The 18,897-nt window shown below is 35.5% G+C and overlaps 1 protein-coding gene across 1 annotated transcript in view; it reads left to right on the top strand.

The window, feature by feature from the left end:
• The window catches only part of LOC125682083 (gem-associated protein 5-like), a 311,122-nt gene that overhangs the window by 243,362 nt on the left and 48,863 nt on the right, over positions 1 to 18,897 (top strand). The window contains exon 26 of the mRNA XM_048922476.2: positions 13,117 to 14,600. Coding sequence (XP_048778433.2) covers positions 13,117 to 14,600 — 1,484 coding nt within the window. The remainder of the gene's footprint in view (positions 1 to 13,116; positions 14,601 to 18,897) is intronic.

The raw sequence follows: 18,897 nt of genomic DNA, 5'->3' as shown, positions 1-18,897 counted from the left end.
CACTGCTCGCTAAGATTTTCAAGTGCCCACTATTTTTACTCGCTATTTTTCAAATGTACTCGCATTTTGTGAGTATTTCGAGCCCTGACAATAGGGATCAAAGTTTAATAAGTTTAATAGGAAAAATCTTTAGATATGAGCCAAGGTGACTCAGGTGAGCGATGTGGCCCATGGGCCTCTTGTTTAGGAAATATTCATATTATGCAAAGAAAGTATGTCACAGCCTGATGATGGCTGATACTACCTGAAGCAAAGTTCTACAAATTATATGGCTTAAGTAAAACGCCCTATGTAAGCATTTTCACGAGCGTATTATGTACCTTTTGTGGTACTCTTGTTATGTCTCCCCTTTCCAGAAAGGGGACATATTGTTTTAGTGTGAATTGTTCTTCATTATCTTCTGCCGCTTCTCATACAAAGTTTGTCTGGGCCATAACTTTTTTGTCTTTTGACATAGGTCTTTGATATTTGGTATGTGGGTATACCGTGATAAGACAGTGTGTCACGTACCATCTTTACTGACATTTGACCTTTTATGTAATGGTTAAATAATTGAATTTTTGGGGCATTTTTATTGTCCAGACTATAACTTGTCTTTTGACATAAGCCTTTGATATTTGATATGTGGGTATACCATGATAAGACAGTGTGTCAAGTGTCATTTGACCTTGACCTTTTATGTAAAGGTCAAATAATAGAACCTTTGGGCTAGGCCTTTAATATTTGGTACATTGTATGTTGGTATACCATTATAAGACAGAGTGTCGCTTGTCATTTTTTGTTTTACCTTGACCTTTTATGTAAAGGTCAAATAATAGAATTTTTGGGCATTTTTGTTGTCTGGACCTTAACTTTTTTGTCTTTTGACATAGGCCTTTGATATTTGGTATGTTGGTATACCATGATGAAACAGCGTGTCACGTGCCATTTTTTGCAGACCTTTGACCTTTTATGTAAAGGTCGAATAATAGAATTTTTGGACATTTTTGTTGTCCAGACAATAACTTTTTTGTCTTTTGACATAGGCTTTTGATATTTGGTATGTGGGTATACCATGATAAGACGTTTTGTCAGTGTCATTTTTGATGACGTTTGACCTTGACCCTTTATGTAAACGGTCTAGAATTACGCTTTCGCGTTGCACAGGGCAAGTGCAATGTCGTCTTGGGAAACAGACATAGAGTGATAAGCTTTCATGGGAAAGTAATAAATTTTGAAATGTTTATTCAGATGAATTAAACTCAATACTGACCACGTTAGATTATAAGTACAACTACAAGACTGTCACATCTCGTTAGTTTATCTAAACAAGTGCGCATTTCACTACCGGTGTTGTATAGTAGCCTTTCCCCCATAGTAGATTCCCCCCCCCCCCCCCCCCCAGAAAAATAGCTATATAGTAGCCTTTCCCCTAGGGGGAAAGACTACTATATAGTAGATCTTCCCCAAAAGCAGGGTTACCCCCCTCACGTTTTTGGTTTTGATTTTAGAAAACAGACTATGGAAAGGCAGTCAGGCTTTGTACAACAAATATTGATATTGCATAGATCTGAGTATCGAAAAGTGTATGTTATCGATAGTTTGAATGTAGATACATGTACATGTATTTTCATAGAGACAAATTGTCAAGATATGCTTTACGGTATTACTGAGATAGTATAAAACAAACGAAATTATTTTTAAAAAATGCATTCTCAATTAAAACATGCTTAAGGGTAAGATATCTGTATTTTGGCGTACAATTTAGAGAGTACATTTACAATATTAATTTGATTTATTGGTATTTCTAATATTATATCCATGTTTGAACACATCTGATGAAAAGCGCATAAACAGTACAGCTGGGAGTTGCACCGCCTGGAATAATCAATAACATGTTCACATTTATTAAGGCCACTGATAAAATGTGTTGTGTTTCCGCTAACCCGACCGACCCTAAATTATAGCCCCGACCCTAGAAAATTTTTTCGATATTAAAAAAAATATATTGTCATTTTCCCGGAAAAAATATATTCCCGGTTCTTGGTTTTCGTTTTAGTTAGACATTGAGATGAAGTCATTCAAACGCTTTAATGATATACAAAATTGCATGGTCAAGTGTTTAAACAACATTGATAATGTTTGTAACTAACAGGTTGACCTAGTGGCTAGTACCTCCATGCGTGCCTCACACAACGGTGATTTAACAATTGAAGTTAACAGACAGTTGAGAGACTTTGCCAAGTGTCATGTTTCCATAGAAGACTTTCTTTTGTTAAAATTGCCAACTCCTATGGTGTTTTTAGATGGTGGCTATTTATAGCCATGCATTGTCTTATGCTATCGCTTCAGCGGGCATTACTGTATATACACGGGTACCCTAGTTTTATATGGAGGTCATGATGCAGAGTGACAGACATGAATGTCCAGTCTGTCAAATTTGTATTCACATCCATGGTTTCTGCTGCAGTTCTAACTGAAAACACTATGAAAAAGGCCGCAAATAAAGCAGTGAGCGCATCCGAGTTGTTGATGGCTGGTGAGAGCCGAGAGGAAAAGAAGATGTGCAGACTTTTCTTAAAATAAAAAATTATGTCCGGTAAAAAGTTTTAGCTGGAAAAGAGTTGGATCCCATTAGGATAAGTGGGATCTGTCCAGACTGTCTTCCTACCCTTGTTCCATTTAGATTGTGAAAATACATTCAGAAATGTATTAATAAACTTAAAATATGTTAATGATGTTGATATTTTGGTGATGATTTAATATTTTTTTTCAAAACCATCACATTATTTTCCTGTCAAACATATCCAATAGTAGTATTCCTATGACAACCAATCTAAATGTATAGAAACAATATATCTGGTACTTGTATAGCATAGTGGCATAAAGGAGTTAACTTTTGTGTTTTATGCTAGATATGTTTCATTGAAAAATGTTGTTTCTTATAAAACATCTGGAAATAATCCTCAGCCAATAACAGGTGAAATGTTATGATTGAAAGTTTACTTGCAATGCAATTTAAGCAAAATTTTATTTTGAAAGTATAAAATTCAATAGAGCGTTTAACTTGTTAGAGTTTACAATGTTTTTGCATAATTTGAAAAAATAAAATTTAAAAATGAAATAAAATTTATTTCCTACCTACCTACCCTATTTTTTTCTGGAACGTTAGCGGAAACTCAACAATTTTTGTTGTTGGCCTAATCCACCAATGACCCGATAACAGTTTGAGGGGGTGTTCCTCTCAAAAACCTCTAATCCAATACGCAATTTCAGAGTTGTTCAATAGTTCTTTCCCTTTGTGGAACTTTTACGCACATTGAGACACAAAACATACTATCATCCACAGGCGGTGGGTACAAATGCTTAGTGTTGCCTTGATATATTGCCTAAAGGCCGATTATCAGACATCGTGCAACCACCCAAACTGCAGGGACACACAATATTAGTAAGTTTATTAATATTTGATAATAAAATAGCTCAAATAAAAATCGATTATCACGATTTTTCTTTGATTAGAATATCACTTGTGCAGAAGAGGAAATAAAAAATAATTTCATATTTAATTTAATTGCCTAATTCAATCAAATATTATTCTTGATACGGTCAATTTAATGTATACCAATGGCTGATATAAACAAAATTTACACTTTCATTACTTTTATCCGTATTAACATAGCTAGTCTATAGTATATGTATACATCTTGTACCCACCCAAGCGTTCAACAGATTCCTAAAAATGTTTTTAAAAACTATGGAAAATGGAAGGGGAGACATCAGTTTTAGTGTGCTAAAACAATTAAACTCTTTCTAGTTATAAAATGTTTCAATGTTTCAACTTCGTTAAGTATTTGGTATTTGGCTTGATCTTAAAGTTTCCGTTCATTATTACAATAGCTGAGATATTTTTATTTACATACTGTCTTTTCTCCAGACCACAAAAGTATTTAGTTGTTTTTTCTCCATCCTCTATTCAAGTACAAGTAATCCCTCTACTTCATAATTCCTAATTATACCCCCCGCAACAAGTTGTGGGGGGGTATACTGGAATCGGGTTGTCCGTCCGTCCGTCTGTAGACGCAATGGTTTCCGGGCTCTAAAGCATTATCCTTTCCACCTACCGTCACCATATCATACATATGGACTACCCATGGGATGAAGATGTTCCCTATCGATTTTGGGGTCAAAAGGTCAAAGGTCAAGCGCACTGGACATCGAAGTAGCAATATGGTTTCCAGGCTCTAAAGCGTTATCCTTTCCACCTACAGTCACCATATCATACATATGGACTACCCATGGGATGAAGATGTTCCCTATCGATTTTGGGGTCAAAGGGTCAAAGATCAAGCGCACTGGACATCGAAGTAGCAATATGGTTTCCGGGCTTTAAAGCGTTATCCTTTCCACCTACAGTCACCATATCATACATATGGACTACCCATGGGATGAAGATGTTCCCTATGGATTTTGGGGTCAAAAGGTCAAAGGTCAAGCACACTGGACATCGAAGTAGCAATATGGTTTCTGGGCTCTAAAGCGTTATCCTTTCCACCTACAGTCACCATATCATACATATGGACTACCCATGGGATGAAGATGTTCCCTATCGATTTTTGGGTCCAAAGGTCAAGCACACTGAACATCGAAGTAGCAATATGGTTTCCGGGCTCTAAAGCGTTATCCTTTCCACCTACAGTCACCATATCTTACATATGGACTACCCATGGGATGAAGATGTTCCCTATCGAATTTGGGGTCAAAAGGTCAAAGGTCACGCACACTGGACATCGAAGTAGCAATATGGTTCGGTTTGTCATGCCATTTGTTTTTTACACTCAGAAAAGAGGTAGTTTATACCTATTACCAACACCCTTTGGGAGATTGGGGTAAGTGGGGGGTATTCTTAGTGAGCATTGCTCACAGTACCTCTTGTTTTTTCTAATTTTGTTTGAGGTGATAAATAGCATATTTGATTTTCGATAAATTGCTTTCCTTCTTTCCTTATTTTAACTTTTGTAGATGAGTACTTCATTGTCATATTTCTTATTTACATGAGTGAAACCTCCAAAAATAAACCTTCCTGTATTATACAAATGGTAAAACTTAAAATCATGACCCTCAATTGACCAAACTTTTTCAGAGATTAAGCAAATATTGAGGATTTTGAAAGTGAATTTATAATAATGTGTGGTGATTGGAATTTGGTGCAAAATTTTGATCTAGACTGTCATAACTATGTTAAAGAAAATAATATTAATAGCTTTAGGTAGAAGTAGAAAATTTGAAATCAAAGTTCAACCTAATACAGTGGAACCCCGTTATTACGTTCCCCCTTTATTACGTTAGTCCGCATATTACGTTGGAATTTCAAAGCACAAAACCATTTCTTAACAAACCTATATAAAATAGACCTCGTTATTACGTTGTCCTAAAATGCCGGGACCCGGTATTACGTTGTAAAAATTCCGACAAAAACGTAATAAACCCCTAATTATTCAATAGTGATTCTCAAAATAATAAGCCATTCACACCTTGACTGCCTGAGGCAGTCACCACCTAAATTTCCTGGTCTGTTTGGGGATTAGAGACGCTTGACTGATCACGCTTCGATAGATCTAGCGACATCAATACAGGTGAATACCCCGTATAGAAGCCAGTGATAAACAATTAAATAATGTTTATTTAGAAATTGTACTCTATGAAATTTACTTCATTTTTCATATTTTGATAATCAAAGAAATAATTTCTCAACCGCCTGCGTGTTCAGCTCAGCATAGTGTGATTACCTTCGATATTAAAACTCTATTCACGGAAAGCTTTGGTACCAAACAAGAAAGACAAGATTTATCGTAGCAATGTTACAACCGCTTGGGTAACTGCTTGGACATAGGTGATTAAAGGTGTTCAATTAAAAAAATTGTTCGTTGTTTCGACATGCAGCTTGGGTGTTCGTAAATCTCGTCCATACATACACCAATCTATCGACCGATTTGTGCACAGCATTTACCTCGGTGAATATTTAAAATCCCTTGATGCGCACGTGATTTTAGTGCCATCATTTAGCGTTATAAATGAAATCTTCGTGCATCATTATATTTTTTTTATGTGGATTGCGCTTAAATTGTTCTCCGTGTTTATCGTTGGTGAGAAGTGTGTAAGTGTTGGGTATCGTGTGCGTTTTGTGTCTATAGTTTTGTTGTTTTTTGGGCGGGATTTTTTTTATTGTGTTGTGTATTGTGTAATTAGAGAACTTAATAAAAACGATGTTTTGTTATTTTTTAAATACGAATGTTGAATACGAACCGGAACGAGTTATTGAGAGAAATTTACATGAACGCATTGTTTTAAAGTTGAACAAAATGGCGGTCCAAACGAATGCAGAAAAAGCAACGTTTATCAAAACATCCTTATGTATCCTACACCGAAAAAAGAAAAGGGATAAGAACATGAAGAATTACGGACATTAAAGATAAGATGTAAATAAAACAAAGTATCAGTCTTTTAAACAAAGAAACAGTATAGATATATTCACACACCCCTTCACGGAGTACCAACGGACGATATACAATTTCCAAATGATATTTTTAACGGATTTAACTGGGAACGTTTATTACGTTGCCCCCGGTATTACGTTATTTTATCGTGACAAAATGGAAAACGTAATAACGGGGTTCCACTGTAGACCCTTGACGCATTCATAACCCAGAATCAAAAATGTTTACATGGGCTAGAAGAAATCCAGTAAAACAAGTGCGATTAGATTTTTTTTCTTGATTTCAGAGGAGTTAATGTTTATACTAAATAAGGTCTCTACACATCCTGGATATGGAACTGACCATTCTATTTTAGAATTACAATTGGTGACTTCAAAAGGGAAAGGGGTTTCTGGCAGTTCAATAATTCACTATTAAGTAATTTAATTCTTATTGTATCCTTGTCTCTGATTGGTCAAATTCCAATTGAGGAATGCAAGTTATTTTTTTATAACCTGGTTTGGTATGGGGACACAACCCCTTGACAACCAGATGCCGGAACTATTTTTTTTATCTCTCTCTAAATTTACATCGCAGCACTGCTTTCAGCCTTCTATGGAATAGAAAGTCAACGTGTACAATAAGATACTTCGGTTTGATAGACATGTTGTTTTCTTGTTGTCAATATTAGCATCTAGGCCTACTTGTACACAAATTACTGTTGTAAAACATCTGTCTCTGTATGTATGGTCGAATCATAGATTAAAACAAAGATTATATTCGAATTAATGATTTGCCAAGTAAGCATTACCCTGTTCATTTTGAAATACATTTATCACTGGGGGAAAGGGGGGAGGAGTTGTTTCATTGCTTGAATGATCCGTCTTTCAACAAAGCAAACAAAAATTCATACGTCACATTTTATCACATGACGTCAGAGACATTGACATGTGGATTGCGATTTGTCACTTGCTTACATATTTTCTTGTGTCAGATTTAGTATTAGCAACAATGTTGCATACAAGGGTAAGTTTTGATGTAGTACAAGTTTTCAGAGTTAAAAGCCGCAAATTATTGCATTTTCTGATATTTGAAGATTCATTTTGGGTTGGCCTAAATGATGCAATTTCCCGTATTTTCTCAATCTGTCGGAGATGAGCGACTTCAAAGTCGATCTCTATCTCTAAAGGGCAGCGAAATACGCATTGCATGCATAGTCTACACATATTTAATTTCTATCATGACAAACTTCACTTTCGATACAATATTTTGATAAATGGCTAGGCTCCGTAGAACTAAGATTAAAGATGGCGACCTTCACAGCTAGATACTTCCATTTCAGAATGAGACGCTTTGTGTCGTTGCTAATTGAATCATTGCGCGGCTCAGTTGACTTGTATTTTTCCGAGTTTATGTACATTTTGATAAACACAGGTTAGCATCTTTGTCTCTTGCATTAAATTTTAAAGAATGACTTTAATTCTGGGGCAAATTATACGAGTATAACCTGGTTTGGGTCAGTTTATGCTTTTTATACGCCCGTCGAAGACGGGACGTATTATGGTATGGCGTCGTCCGTCTGTCTGTCCGGACCTTGTGGGCAGGATACAGACTGAACCATAAGCCCTAGGACTTTACAACTTAGTACATTTGATCACCATGATGAGAGGAAGATGCCTATTGTTTTTCAAGGTCAAAGGTCAAGGTCGTAGTATCACTTATTAGAAAAAAAAGTGGGCAGGATACAAACCGAACCGTAAGCTCCAGGATATTATAACTTGGTATATTTGATCACCATGATAAGAGGAAGATGCCTATTGTTTTTCAAGGTCAAAGGTCAAGGTCGTAGTATTACATTTTAGGAAAACCTTGTGGGCAGGATACAAACCGAACCGTAAGCTCTAGGATATTATAACTTGGTATATTTGATCATCATGATGAGAGGAAGGTGCCTATTGTTTTTCAAGGTCGTAGTATCACTTATTAGGAAAACCTTGTGGGCAGGATACAAACCGAACCGTAAGCTCCTGGATATTATAACTTGGTATATTTGATCACCATGATGGCAGGATACAAACCGAACCATAAGCTCCAGGATATTATAACTTGGTATATTTGATCATCATGATGAGAGGAAGGTGCCTATTGTTTTTCAAGGTCAAAGGTCAAGGTCGTAGTATCACTTATTAGGAAAACCTTGTGGGCAGGATACAAACCGAACCTTAAGCTCCTGGATATTATAACTTGGTATATTTGATCACCATGATGAGAGGAAGATGCCTATTTTTTTCAAGGTCAAAGGTCAAGGTCTTAGGTTTACTTAGTAGGAAAACCTTGTAGGTATACAGACCGAATCGTTGGGTCTAGGAATGTCAAATTTAATACGCATATACCTTATTCCAAGTGGAGGAAGCCTATTGTTTCTCAAGGTCAAAGGTCAAGGTGGTTGTAGCAGGATACAAACAAAACTGTTGTGGCTAGGAATGCCAATACTTTTCTTTTTCAAGTTTAAAAGGTCAAGACTGTTAGATGGCATGCTTCACTTGATAATTTGGTGCCAAGTATAGCTTGTGAACTTCCAAGTTATACTTTATTGAAGAGATATTTCTATATAATTTGAGATTCTCCTGCAAAAAAAATGGTGATCTGACTCTACAAAAATAGTTATGTTCAATAGTTTTGACCATTTCAAACTGAAACTAATTACTGAAATAAACACATGAAATCAAATTGTATGGAGTACGTATCATTCTGCATGATCTGTCTTCATTATAAATTTTATGGCTACAAGTGTGTAATGAGGATCCTCTCCGTAGTGGCACTAGAAACATCCATTGCTATTGTAGCTGTAGTGAACTGTCGGAAAATAGCTTTTGCTTTCCTTCATCAGCTTAATAGATGTTGCTTTGTAACATACACTTTTATATATGTAATCACATCATTAATATCCCTCTTTACATCTTCATTAATATCCCTCTTTACATCTTGATATCCATTTCTACAAGCATAATAATGAATTAGCTCACAGAGGACAGTGCTAACTTCACTAAAATATGAATCCCACTAAAATATGTTTTCCTTGAGCAAAATCTACGGGCGTATTATGCCACGTTGGCGTTGCTTTTGTTAGTTCTTCTGAGCCGAATTAGGCTCAAAGAGGTAATCATATGGCCGTATGTCTGGCGTGCGGTGTGCGTCAACTTTTTGGAAGAAGGGCTATATCTCAAGAACCCCTTGGCTAATTTTTGTCAAATTTGTCACAGGGTATCCTTGGCCCAAGGGCTTTCATTTTTACTAAAACTAGGGTTGTGACCCTTTAACAAGGGAAGATAATTAGGAAAATGCAAACAAAAGTAGTGGTTGCTAAAAAATCTTCTCAAAAACCACTGGGCAAATTATCACCAAACTTATGCATAAGGATGAGGATAGGTTGTAGATAAAAAAAAATTGTTCAAGGCATCATCCTGGGGCAAAGGGTGTGGTCTCGAGGTCACTTCAAAGTTGACCTTAAATTTTGTTTTAATTGTTAAAACTTTGATATTTTGCTTAGTATAAGGACTAGGATCATCAAATTTTGTCAGTTGATGCATCTTAGGACCTAATATCATGTTGTTTCAAAAGTAAGTCATGGTGACCTACTTTTTGAATTTCGCAGGTAATTATTATTAAATGGATTTTGATGCATATCTTGGACATTTTTGAGCCTATGATCATCAAAAGTTGTCAGTTGATGGATCATGGGACCTTGAACTGCGTCATGTAAAAAGTATGTCACCATGACCTACTTTCTGAATTTTATGGCTAATCATTTATAAATACATTTTAGGTTGTTATTTCAGATACCGAGAGGTTTAGAATCATCAAACCTTGTAAGTTGATGCGTCTAGAGGCCTCGAAACATATTTATAAAAAAAGTAGGACACAGTGACCTACTTTTTGAATTTTGCAGACATTCAAATTTCACATTTTCAATTTTAGATGCATATTTTGGACACTATGAAAGCTAGGATCATCAAACTTTGTCAGTTGATGCATCTTGAGTCTTCATAGTTTGTTGACCAAAAGTAGGTCACTGTGACCTACTTTTGGAATTTGACAGCTATATTTGAATATTTCAGATACTATTTGACTGACAATCATCAAACTTTGTCAGTTGATGGGTCTTGAGTCTTCAGAGTGTGTTGACCAAAAAGTAGATCACTGTGACCTACTTTTGGAATTTGACGTTTATATCTGAATATTTCAGATACTATTTGACTTCAATTATCAAACTTTGTCAGTTGATGCATCTTGAGTCTTCAGTGTGTCGACCAAATGTAGGTCACCGTGACCTACTTTTGGACAGTTACATTTAAATTTTCAGGTACTATTTGACTTAACATCATCAAACTTTGTTAATTGATGAATCTTGGTTAGTGAGAATTTTTGCCTGTTCTACAATGTATCAGAAGAGCGATTCTAGGCCCATGGGCCTCTTGTTTATAATCCACTTCGTGGATTATTATAAATTATTATAATATAAATGTATTATAAAATCATTGTTATAAATCGTAAACTGACCCAAACCAGGTTATACTTGTATAACTTACACCAGAATTAAAGTCATTTTTTAAATGACGTAGAATATGTTAACAATGTTAAAAGGGTTATATATGATGTCAAAAAGAGTACATCATGCTAGATACCATGACTAAAGGAAAGTAGTAGTCATATTATGTTCATATGTAACTTCAAAACATTCATAAAAAAATAAATAAACTTCCAAATGAATGTATACCTTGCAAAGAAAAAAGTCTCCAGAAGCAGCAGTAGCAATACAAAAAACAATTGTTTTCAAATTATGCAGCCCAATTGTGTGTTTTCTTATTCATTTCAGTAAAGCATGTACCACATATCATATAAAAATGTTATAGTCATTAGGTACATGTATTATGATGATGACATCATGGTGACAGCTCACACAATATATATAATATATATACCCGGTATACATTCATGTCAATATATACTTACACATACATAAAAATACCGGTGTACATATATATATTTAATAACAGACACAGACCAGGCTGTATGATGTATTTTGATTGTAGACTCCCAATTTACACAAATATGTTATGATAGCTGTACCTTCACTCCTAATTTACACAAATATGTTATGATATCTGTACCTTCACTCCTAATTTACACAAAAATATGTTATTAAAATATCTGTACCTTCACTCCTAATTTACAAAAAAATATGTTATTAAAATATCTGTACCTTAATTTCACTCCTAATTTGCACAAAAATATGTTATTAAAATATCTGTACCTTCACGATCATACATATACATAGGCTTACACACAAAACTTGAAACGTACTTGGATAAAAACACCAGCACCAGAATGCATCTTTATGCACCAAAAACAGGAAAAAAGACAAAACTTGGAAGATATAACGACATCACTATATGGTTTTATAATGTCGTATTCAAGACCGCACATTATCTGTAAAATGTGCGCATGAATCAATATGCATACATATGCACACTTATGATAATAAGCATTCATTATACATTGGAATAATATGGTATGCCTGTATTCATAAATCTTTACATGTAAACATTATCAAATGATGCTGAATAAATGAGTAAGTAATTGTGTGCGATATGTTACGAGAAACATTGTGTACCACGTGCAGTGCAATATATACATGTACCATCATAGATGAACTCTAATTCAAGGTCATGTTAATGTGTTTTTGCGCATGTACACTTTCATGATGCTGTCCAGACATGAGGAGGCACTATGTAGCACGAGTCATTGTCCTTGTATTTCTTCCACTGTTCATACCTGTCCTTGCGGGTCTCTAGGTGAACCCCATATCTTCCTTCCATAATTCTAGTCTGCAAGTTGTTGTTACGGCACAGCTGATATGTTTAATTTTTTCTGCCTTCATAGAATGGTTTTCCTTTACAAGATCAGCAAGACGCTCATCGTGGTTTTGTAAACCTCTTTGTAGGCCAGCAAATTCCCCTTCATAATATCTAGGGAGTTCTGTATCATTTTATTCCCCTTCATAATATCTAGGGAGTTCTGTATCATTTTATTCCCCTTCATAATATCTAGGGAGTTCTGTATCATATTATTCCCCTTCATAATATCTAGGGAGTTCTGTATCATTTTATTCCCCTTCATAATATCTAGGGAGTTCTGTATCATTTTATTCCCCTTCATAATATCTAAGTTCTGTATCATTTTATTCATGGTAGTTATTTTGTCATTAATAGACGTTTCTAGTTTGGACTTTGTCATTGTTTTATGCAAATCCTTTATCATAATCTCATCACTCTTCAGATTTTCAACTCCAATTTCCTGGGATATGAAAAACCATGATGGTGTAATGTGGAAAGGATTAACTTTCCGTCACGGGGCTGTGAGTCATATTGGTATTGAGACATATCCCCACATTGTGTGAATTCAACTTTGTTGATGTTGTGACCCTTTGGGGCTAGATTGGGGCCACAATATGGGGTAAAAAAATTTCATGGGAATAAAGATTGAAAAAAAAAAGAAATATAAAAATCACAAAGCATGAGCATGGTGACTCAGACAAGGGATGTGGCCCATGGGCCTCTTGTTTTAAGATTTGTATATTTAAAAAGACTTTTGTTGATTGCAGGACCAAAGTACATGCTAAAGTTACAGCAAGAAATCACTGCCATGAGAGTTATAATTAGCATGGAGAACAAAAGTAGTTATGATGGAGCAGCAAAAGTGCATACCATAAAACGCTATTTAACTGAGATTAAGGATGAGGAATCTATGTCATGTGGAGGCTTGCGGTGTCGAGAGCTAGATTGCCTCAGGGCATACTATTACTTGGCAATTCTTAACTCTTTGAGTCAACAACAGGCAGGTGGCAGGAATGAAGAGGCGGGGAAAGGTGAGCAGGTGACAACTGAGAATGACAATCCAACAAACTTAGAGGAGCCACATTTTGATTCTAGTCAGACTGTGAAACTTAAAAATGATGAGAAGAAACCTGAGACTGATTGTACCTTACCAATTAAGATGTTAGAAAATGTTGAGGAAGAAATTTTGAGTGCAAATGAAGTGGAGAAATACAAGCCAAATCTGACATCCAAACAAGAAAACTGTCACAGTGATATGAAAGAATCTTCTGTAACAGCTGCACAAAGTTGTTCTGTTTCAGACAATGAAATTAAAGAGATCAACTCTACAGGGACAAACTTGACTACAAATGGCCTTGTTGCAAATGAAACTTGTACAAATGGCAGCATGAAGGAAGCTAGGGTGAAGACAGAGTCACAAAGTGGGGAAATCATGGAGCAACCATTAGGAAGAAAAGCAGGTGATTACCAGAGGCAGTGTAGCGACAGTGGCAGGACAGATTTATCTCAGTTGTCACTGTCTCAGCTTTGTCATTTATCCAGGGGTCTTCTGTGGGACATACAAGGGAAAAGATATGCTTTAATGGAAACTTTAGGTTACATCCACAAAGCTATATCTCAACTTTTGCTGGCTCAGAAGCCCAATTCTCTCTCCTCCAGCCAAACAGACATTCACAGTGAGACAAAAGCCACTGGAGACTTTGGACATGGAAATGTGTCATTATTAGAAGAAGAGAGAGACATTTTACTTGGGGGGTTTTCAAGGCAGCCTCAAATCCATAGTGCTTTAGTAAAACAGAGGCATCATAGTGAACCTTTTTGCCAACTTCCTGGAGTCTCAGAGGACACACCATCTTATTTTCATCAGCATCACAAGCCTCTTTACTCGAGATCTTTTTCATCAGATTCTCAATCTCTTGATTCTGATGCTAGAGAGCACTTGTGCTCCACTCATAGTGCTCATGAATCAAACCCTGAGAACTCATTTGACATAATTTGTGTATCATGTGAAATGCTTAACAAATCTCGCAAGGTATTGTGGGAAGATGAGCCCCATCTTGGAGCAGAGCATTCTGGGAAAGCAAACCTGACCAATCTCATCAATCCTGCCAAATATATCAATGTGCCTGATGAATGGTACAACATGTCAGCTGATCAAAAATACTCAATGCCTTATGTCACCATGGCAATTCTGAAGGATGAACAGGAGTACATGATGCATGAACTTAGGAGAGGACCAGAAAACCTACAGGTGAGGTTATTTTATTCATACAGATACGAAATAACTCAATATGAAATTCCATCTGATTCAGTACAAATAATTCATAAGTATATAACTAAAGTTAAAAGTATTCCTGAAATTGCTGAAATCAATTTGATTGCATTTAAAAAAAAAAGATTTGAATTATTTCCCAGTGTGTGTGTTTATTATGCCCTCGCAATTCATTGCAAGAAGGGATATAGTAATGGGACAGTTCACAGGGAGTAAGTGTGTTTGTGTGTGTGACACTGACCATGTTTTGCTCCATTAATTTAATCCTTTCATGTGTAGGTGAGAATGTGTGCAGTAACACAGAGCTTATAGACACTCTACAAGCCACATTTTTTTTGCATGATTGATTTGATACCTCACATGTAGTTTTGTTATCAAGAGAGGAAGAATCCTATTGATTTTGGGGTCCAAAGATCAGGGTCTCTACCGGATTTATACATCGACAGATTTCCTACATTGCCGGGGGGGGGGGGGGGGTATGCCCTACTTTGTGGAGCTTATTTATTTATTTCCCCATGTGACACTGCACATTCTCTATAAATTCTCAACAAGCACAAGATAAGAATACATGCATGGCCACTAGGCAGTCAAACTATTCTTAGAATGCATATAAACAAGGAGAAAGTCTTGCAACAGCAAATTGAGAGTACATATAGGTCACACTAGTCACTGAAGTGATAGCGTTTGTTGTCCGTTGTGCATTAACAATTAAAATGTTTTTAACTTCTCCTTGATAACAAGGAACAATGGGAACATAACCTATAAATTTCAGGACTCCTGCATCCCCAGGGCCTTAGGGCAAAAATTTACCAATTTTTAAAAAATTTCTTCTCTATATCCATTATCCACACATCTGTAAGAAAACCTAAATGCATAGTCATGTAGAGCAAGAAGGCCTTTATCAAAATTGTGAATTTCATGATCTCCGTATTTTGCTGAATATAATACACACTTTTTTCTCAAATTTTATTTTGTGAAAAAGGAGTACGTATTATATGATATTATGGGTTTTTGACTCAGATTTTGTTTTCTCGAGTATAACCTTGTGTGTGTGTGTATATGTATGTATATATATATATATATATATATATATATATATATATATATATATAAAGGACAGAAATAGCAATGAACTCTTAAATAAACATAACTGCCCTAAGTGAAGAAATATTTAATATAAAGCACAGAAAATTTCACTTTATTTGGATACCCACTTCCGCCCCTACCCGAGGTGGAACTCACGACCTGCGGAACCAAATCTAGCAGCAAGTAACCAGCGCGCTAGACTGCTCGACCATCTAGGCAAGTCTATAAAACTTGCTTTCGATGACGATGGAATTCTCGCCACGCTGTCATACGCTACACGGTCATTGAGAATGGAAATGGGATACAGTTATTTAACGTACATTTAAGAGGATTATACATTAAATAACTATCCCATTGTGAGTTCAACCCCGGGTAGGGGCGGAAGTGGGTATCCAAATAAAGTGAAATTTTCTGTGCTTTATATTAAATATTTCTTCACTTAGGGCAGTTATGTTCATTTAAGAGTTCATTGCTATTTCCGTGCTTTACATAGAATATTTCGAATGCAATGTGAATAAGTCGTAACTTGCAAATATTAGAAGTTATGATGAAAATGACTAATATTTGTTATAATATATATGTATTACATTTAAAACACACACACACACCTCAAGAAAACAACCCCCAAAAAATGAAAAGCAAAAAAAAAAAGGAAAAATATTGAACTTGAACTCGGAATGATGTATAGTTTAAGTGTAAGATTACCGAGCACCTAAACCACTAGGCCACCCAAGCATGCAAGTTTAAAGGTTTAATATTTGACAGGCTGCTAAATCTCAAGGTAAATTTTGAGAACGATTTTTTCATATTTTATCCATTTTCAACAAGAGGGCCACCTTAAACCAAATTTCCTCAAACGGACTTATATACAGTCATAATCAAGTAAAACAATTTCAGTGTTTTATTTCTGGTTTATGGTGGCCTTTTGCAACAGTTTGCAATTTTTTATACCCATTACGTTATATCTACTATATATACTCTATATAATCACGGTGATGTTTATGCTTATCAAATAAAAATACTATCAACATACAAATATCTTCATTAAGTTATTTGGATAAACACAATTATAAACTGACATTGTATAGCAGAATATTTGTAAAAAAGGATATTCAAGAAAAAGGTATTTATGTAGTCGAAATTGCATACCAAGTGCGCTATACCCCTTTACGGGAGTGACGACAAGTACTGACAAGTTCTGAACGCTTATTCAATGAAGATTTTTAGGGATGACATATTATAAAGAATTTCTCTAGAATACATGTACATAGGTTGGATTTTTTTGAAATGTTTGAGTATGATGATGTTTTTCCTAAAAATTCCAACGTGATTTTGTAGTCAATATTTTTATCTTTCAATGTCCATATGAATTTGCTGAGCTCGGTGGCATTCTTTTACGTGGGATTACGCAATGAATGGGTGTGGTTGGCGTATCTTTAAACTCGGTGTCTGCTAGTCCCACATAGCTCTCTTCTTGCCCATTATTGGCTCTGACTCTAGCTAATTAATTAAACAATTCCGTGGGCGCGACATTCACCGTTAAGCGGGCATTGATCTTTATTACGGCAATTGCACCTATTATCTCCGGTCTGGCGCACTTACTTGATTGAAGCGTTATGCGAGTTAATTACATTTTACATGGATGGCATACAACTGTATGATATTTTAATTAATCGAAACAAAACAATTATTTAAAAACCACCATGCAGAGCAAACTCTGGTACATTCTTAGCCCTTGAAATAATTTAAACACCTTTGGTAGTCTCCAGCAAGTGCAGAGATATCTCTGCCCTTGGATGGTTTTAAGTCCCCTACCGACGAAGTGGAAGGAGGCTTAAGGTTTGCGCTCCGTCCGTCTGTCTGTCTGTCTGTCTGTCCGTCAGTCCTGCAAATCAGTTTTCTGGACTTGCAGATATTCATTTGATATTTGGTACATAACAAGTTACAGATCAAGTTCGAATTTCGTCTCAGTCCATTGATTTTTCATTAAGTTATGGCCCTTTGACTTAGAAAAATAGCATGAATTGTTAGTTTACACCCAAGCTAAGTTTCTTGTCTCTGTAGATAAGAGTACTATACTCATTAAAACGTCTAGCATAGTAATACAACAATATAGCTGAATTATTCATGATCACCTACATGTCACAGTTTATTGACTTGGTTAAAGAACTAAACCTAATTATGAATTTGTCTTTTTTCCTGGTATTCTACTCAAATAGTAATTGTCCAACCATTCCTATCCTGGTTCCCCAATTTTCCCTTCTACCATAACCTATATAATGAACTTTGAATATTGTTGTGGTACGGTAATTTTTGCAACCGGTACGGGACTATGTATTGCCATGCAATACTCTCAGAATGCTTGTTTACAATAGTTTAAAATGTATTTAAAGAATATATGGAAACGATATTTCGTATGCAATCATCAAAAAACAAGTTCCGCGTCTAAAATCAACAAATGTTTTGGAGTATGATCTGGTATTTTCAGATATATGTAGGTAATAATAAATGCACATTTTAAAAACATATGTATGTACAAAAATATTCTTAGATTCTAGTAATTATTTATTTTGAACTTTATTTAAAATTGTTGATTCTCCAATGATGACCTCATCAGCTGCTGAACGTCCATATTGAATATACATGTACTAATATTGAAAGCAAAAGTTACAAATGCACTTTCTCAGTGTTAGATCGTAAGTTACGAATATTTCTTAAGTTTACGATGGAAACTTAAGAACACTATAGTAAAACAGAAGCGATGTATCTAAAGTTAAAACTTACGAAATTCATAAGTCAGAAATTTTTGCGCAAGATAAGAAGTTTAGTAAAACTCAATTCCAGCATCGTCTGTTAAGCAAAGGATTCTCAAGATATTGAGCGGACAATTATGAAATAGGGTTTGGGATGGCCTATGCAGCAATAATATATATAGCTGCAGAACTGTAGCTCTCTGAAAAAATATTTTGACATAACAGAGAGCTACACAAAAAGCTACGCACGGTTGAGGCCTTATATCGTTGTATTCTTGAGTTACTGTCTCATAAATTTAATATCAAAAAATTCTTAACATATTTTCCTACTATACTTGTGTCTAAACATACCTTCAAATATTCATTAAAGCCCCACACGACCTGAAAACTCCCAGCTTCAAATGATTTCGTTTGTTGACGTAGCCATGTTAGGTAGC

The sequence above is a fragment of the Ostrea edulis genome, chromosome 2 (genome assembly GCF_947568905.1).
Source record: "Ostrea edulis chromosome 2, xbOstEdul1.1, whole genome shotgun sequence".
Taxonomy (NCBI): Eukaryota; Metazoa; Mollusca; class Bivalvia; order Ostreida; family Ostreidae; genus Ostrea; species Ostrea edulis.
This window is presented reverse-complemented; position numbering and strand designations above follow the sequence as displayed.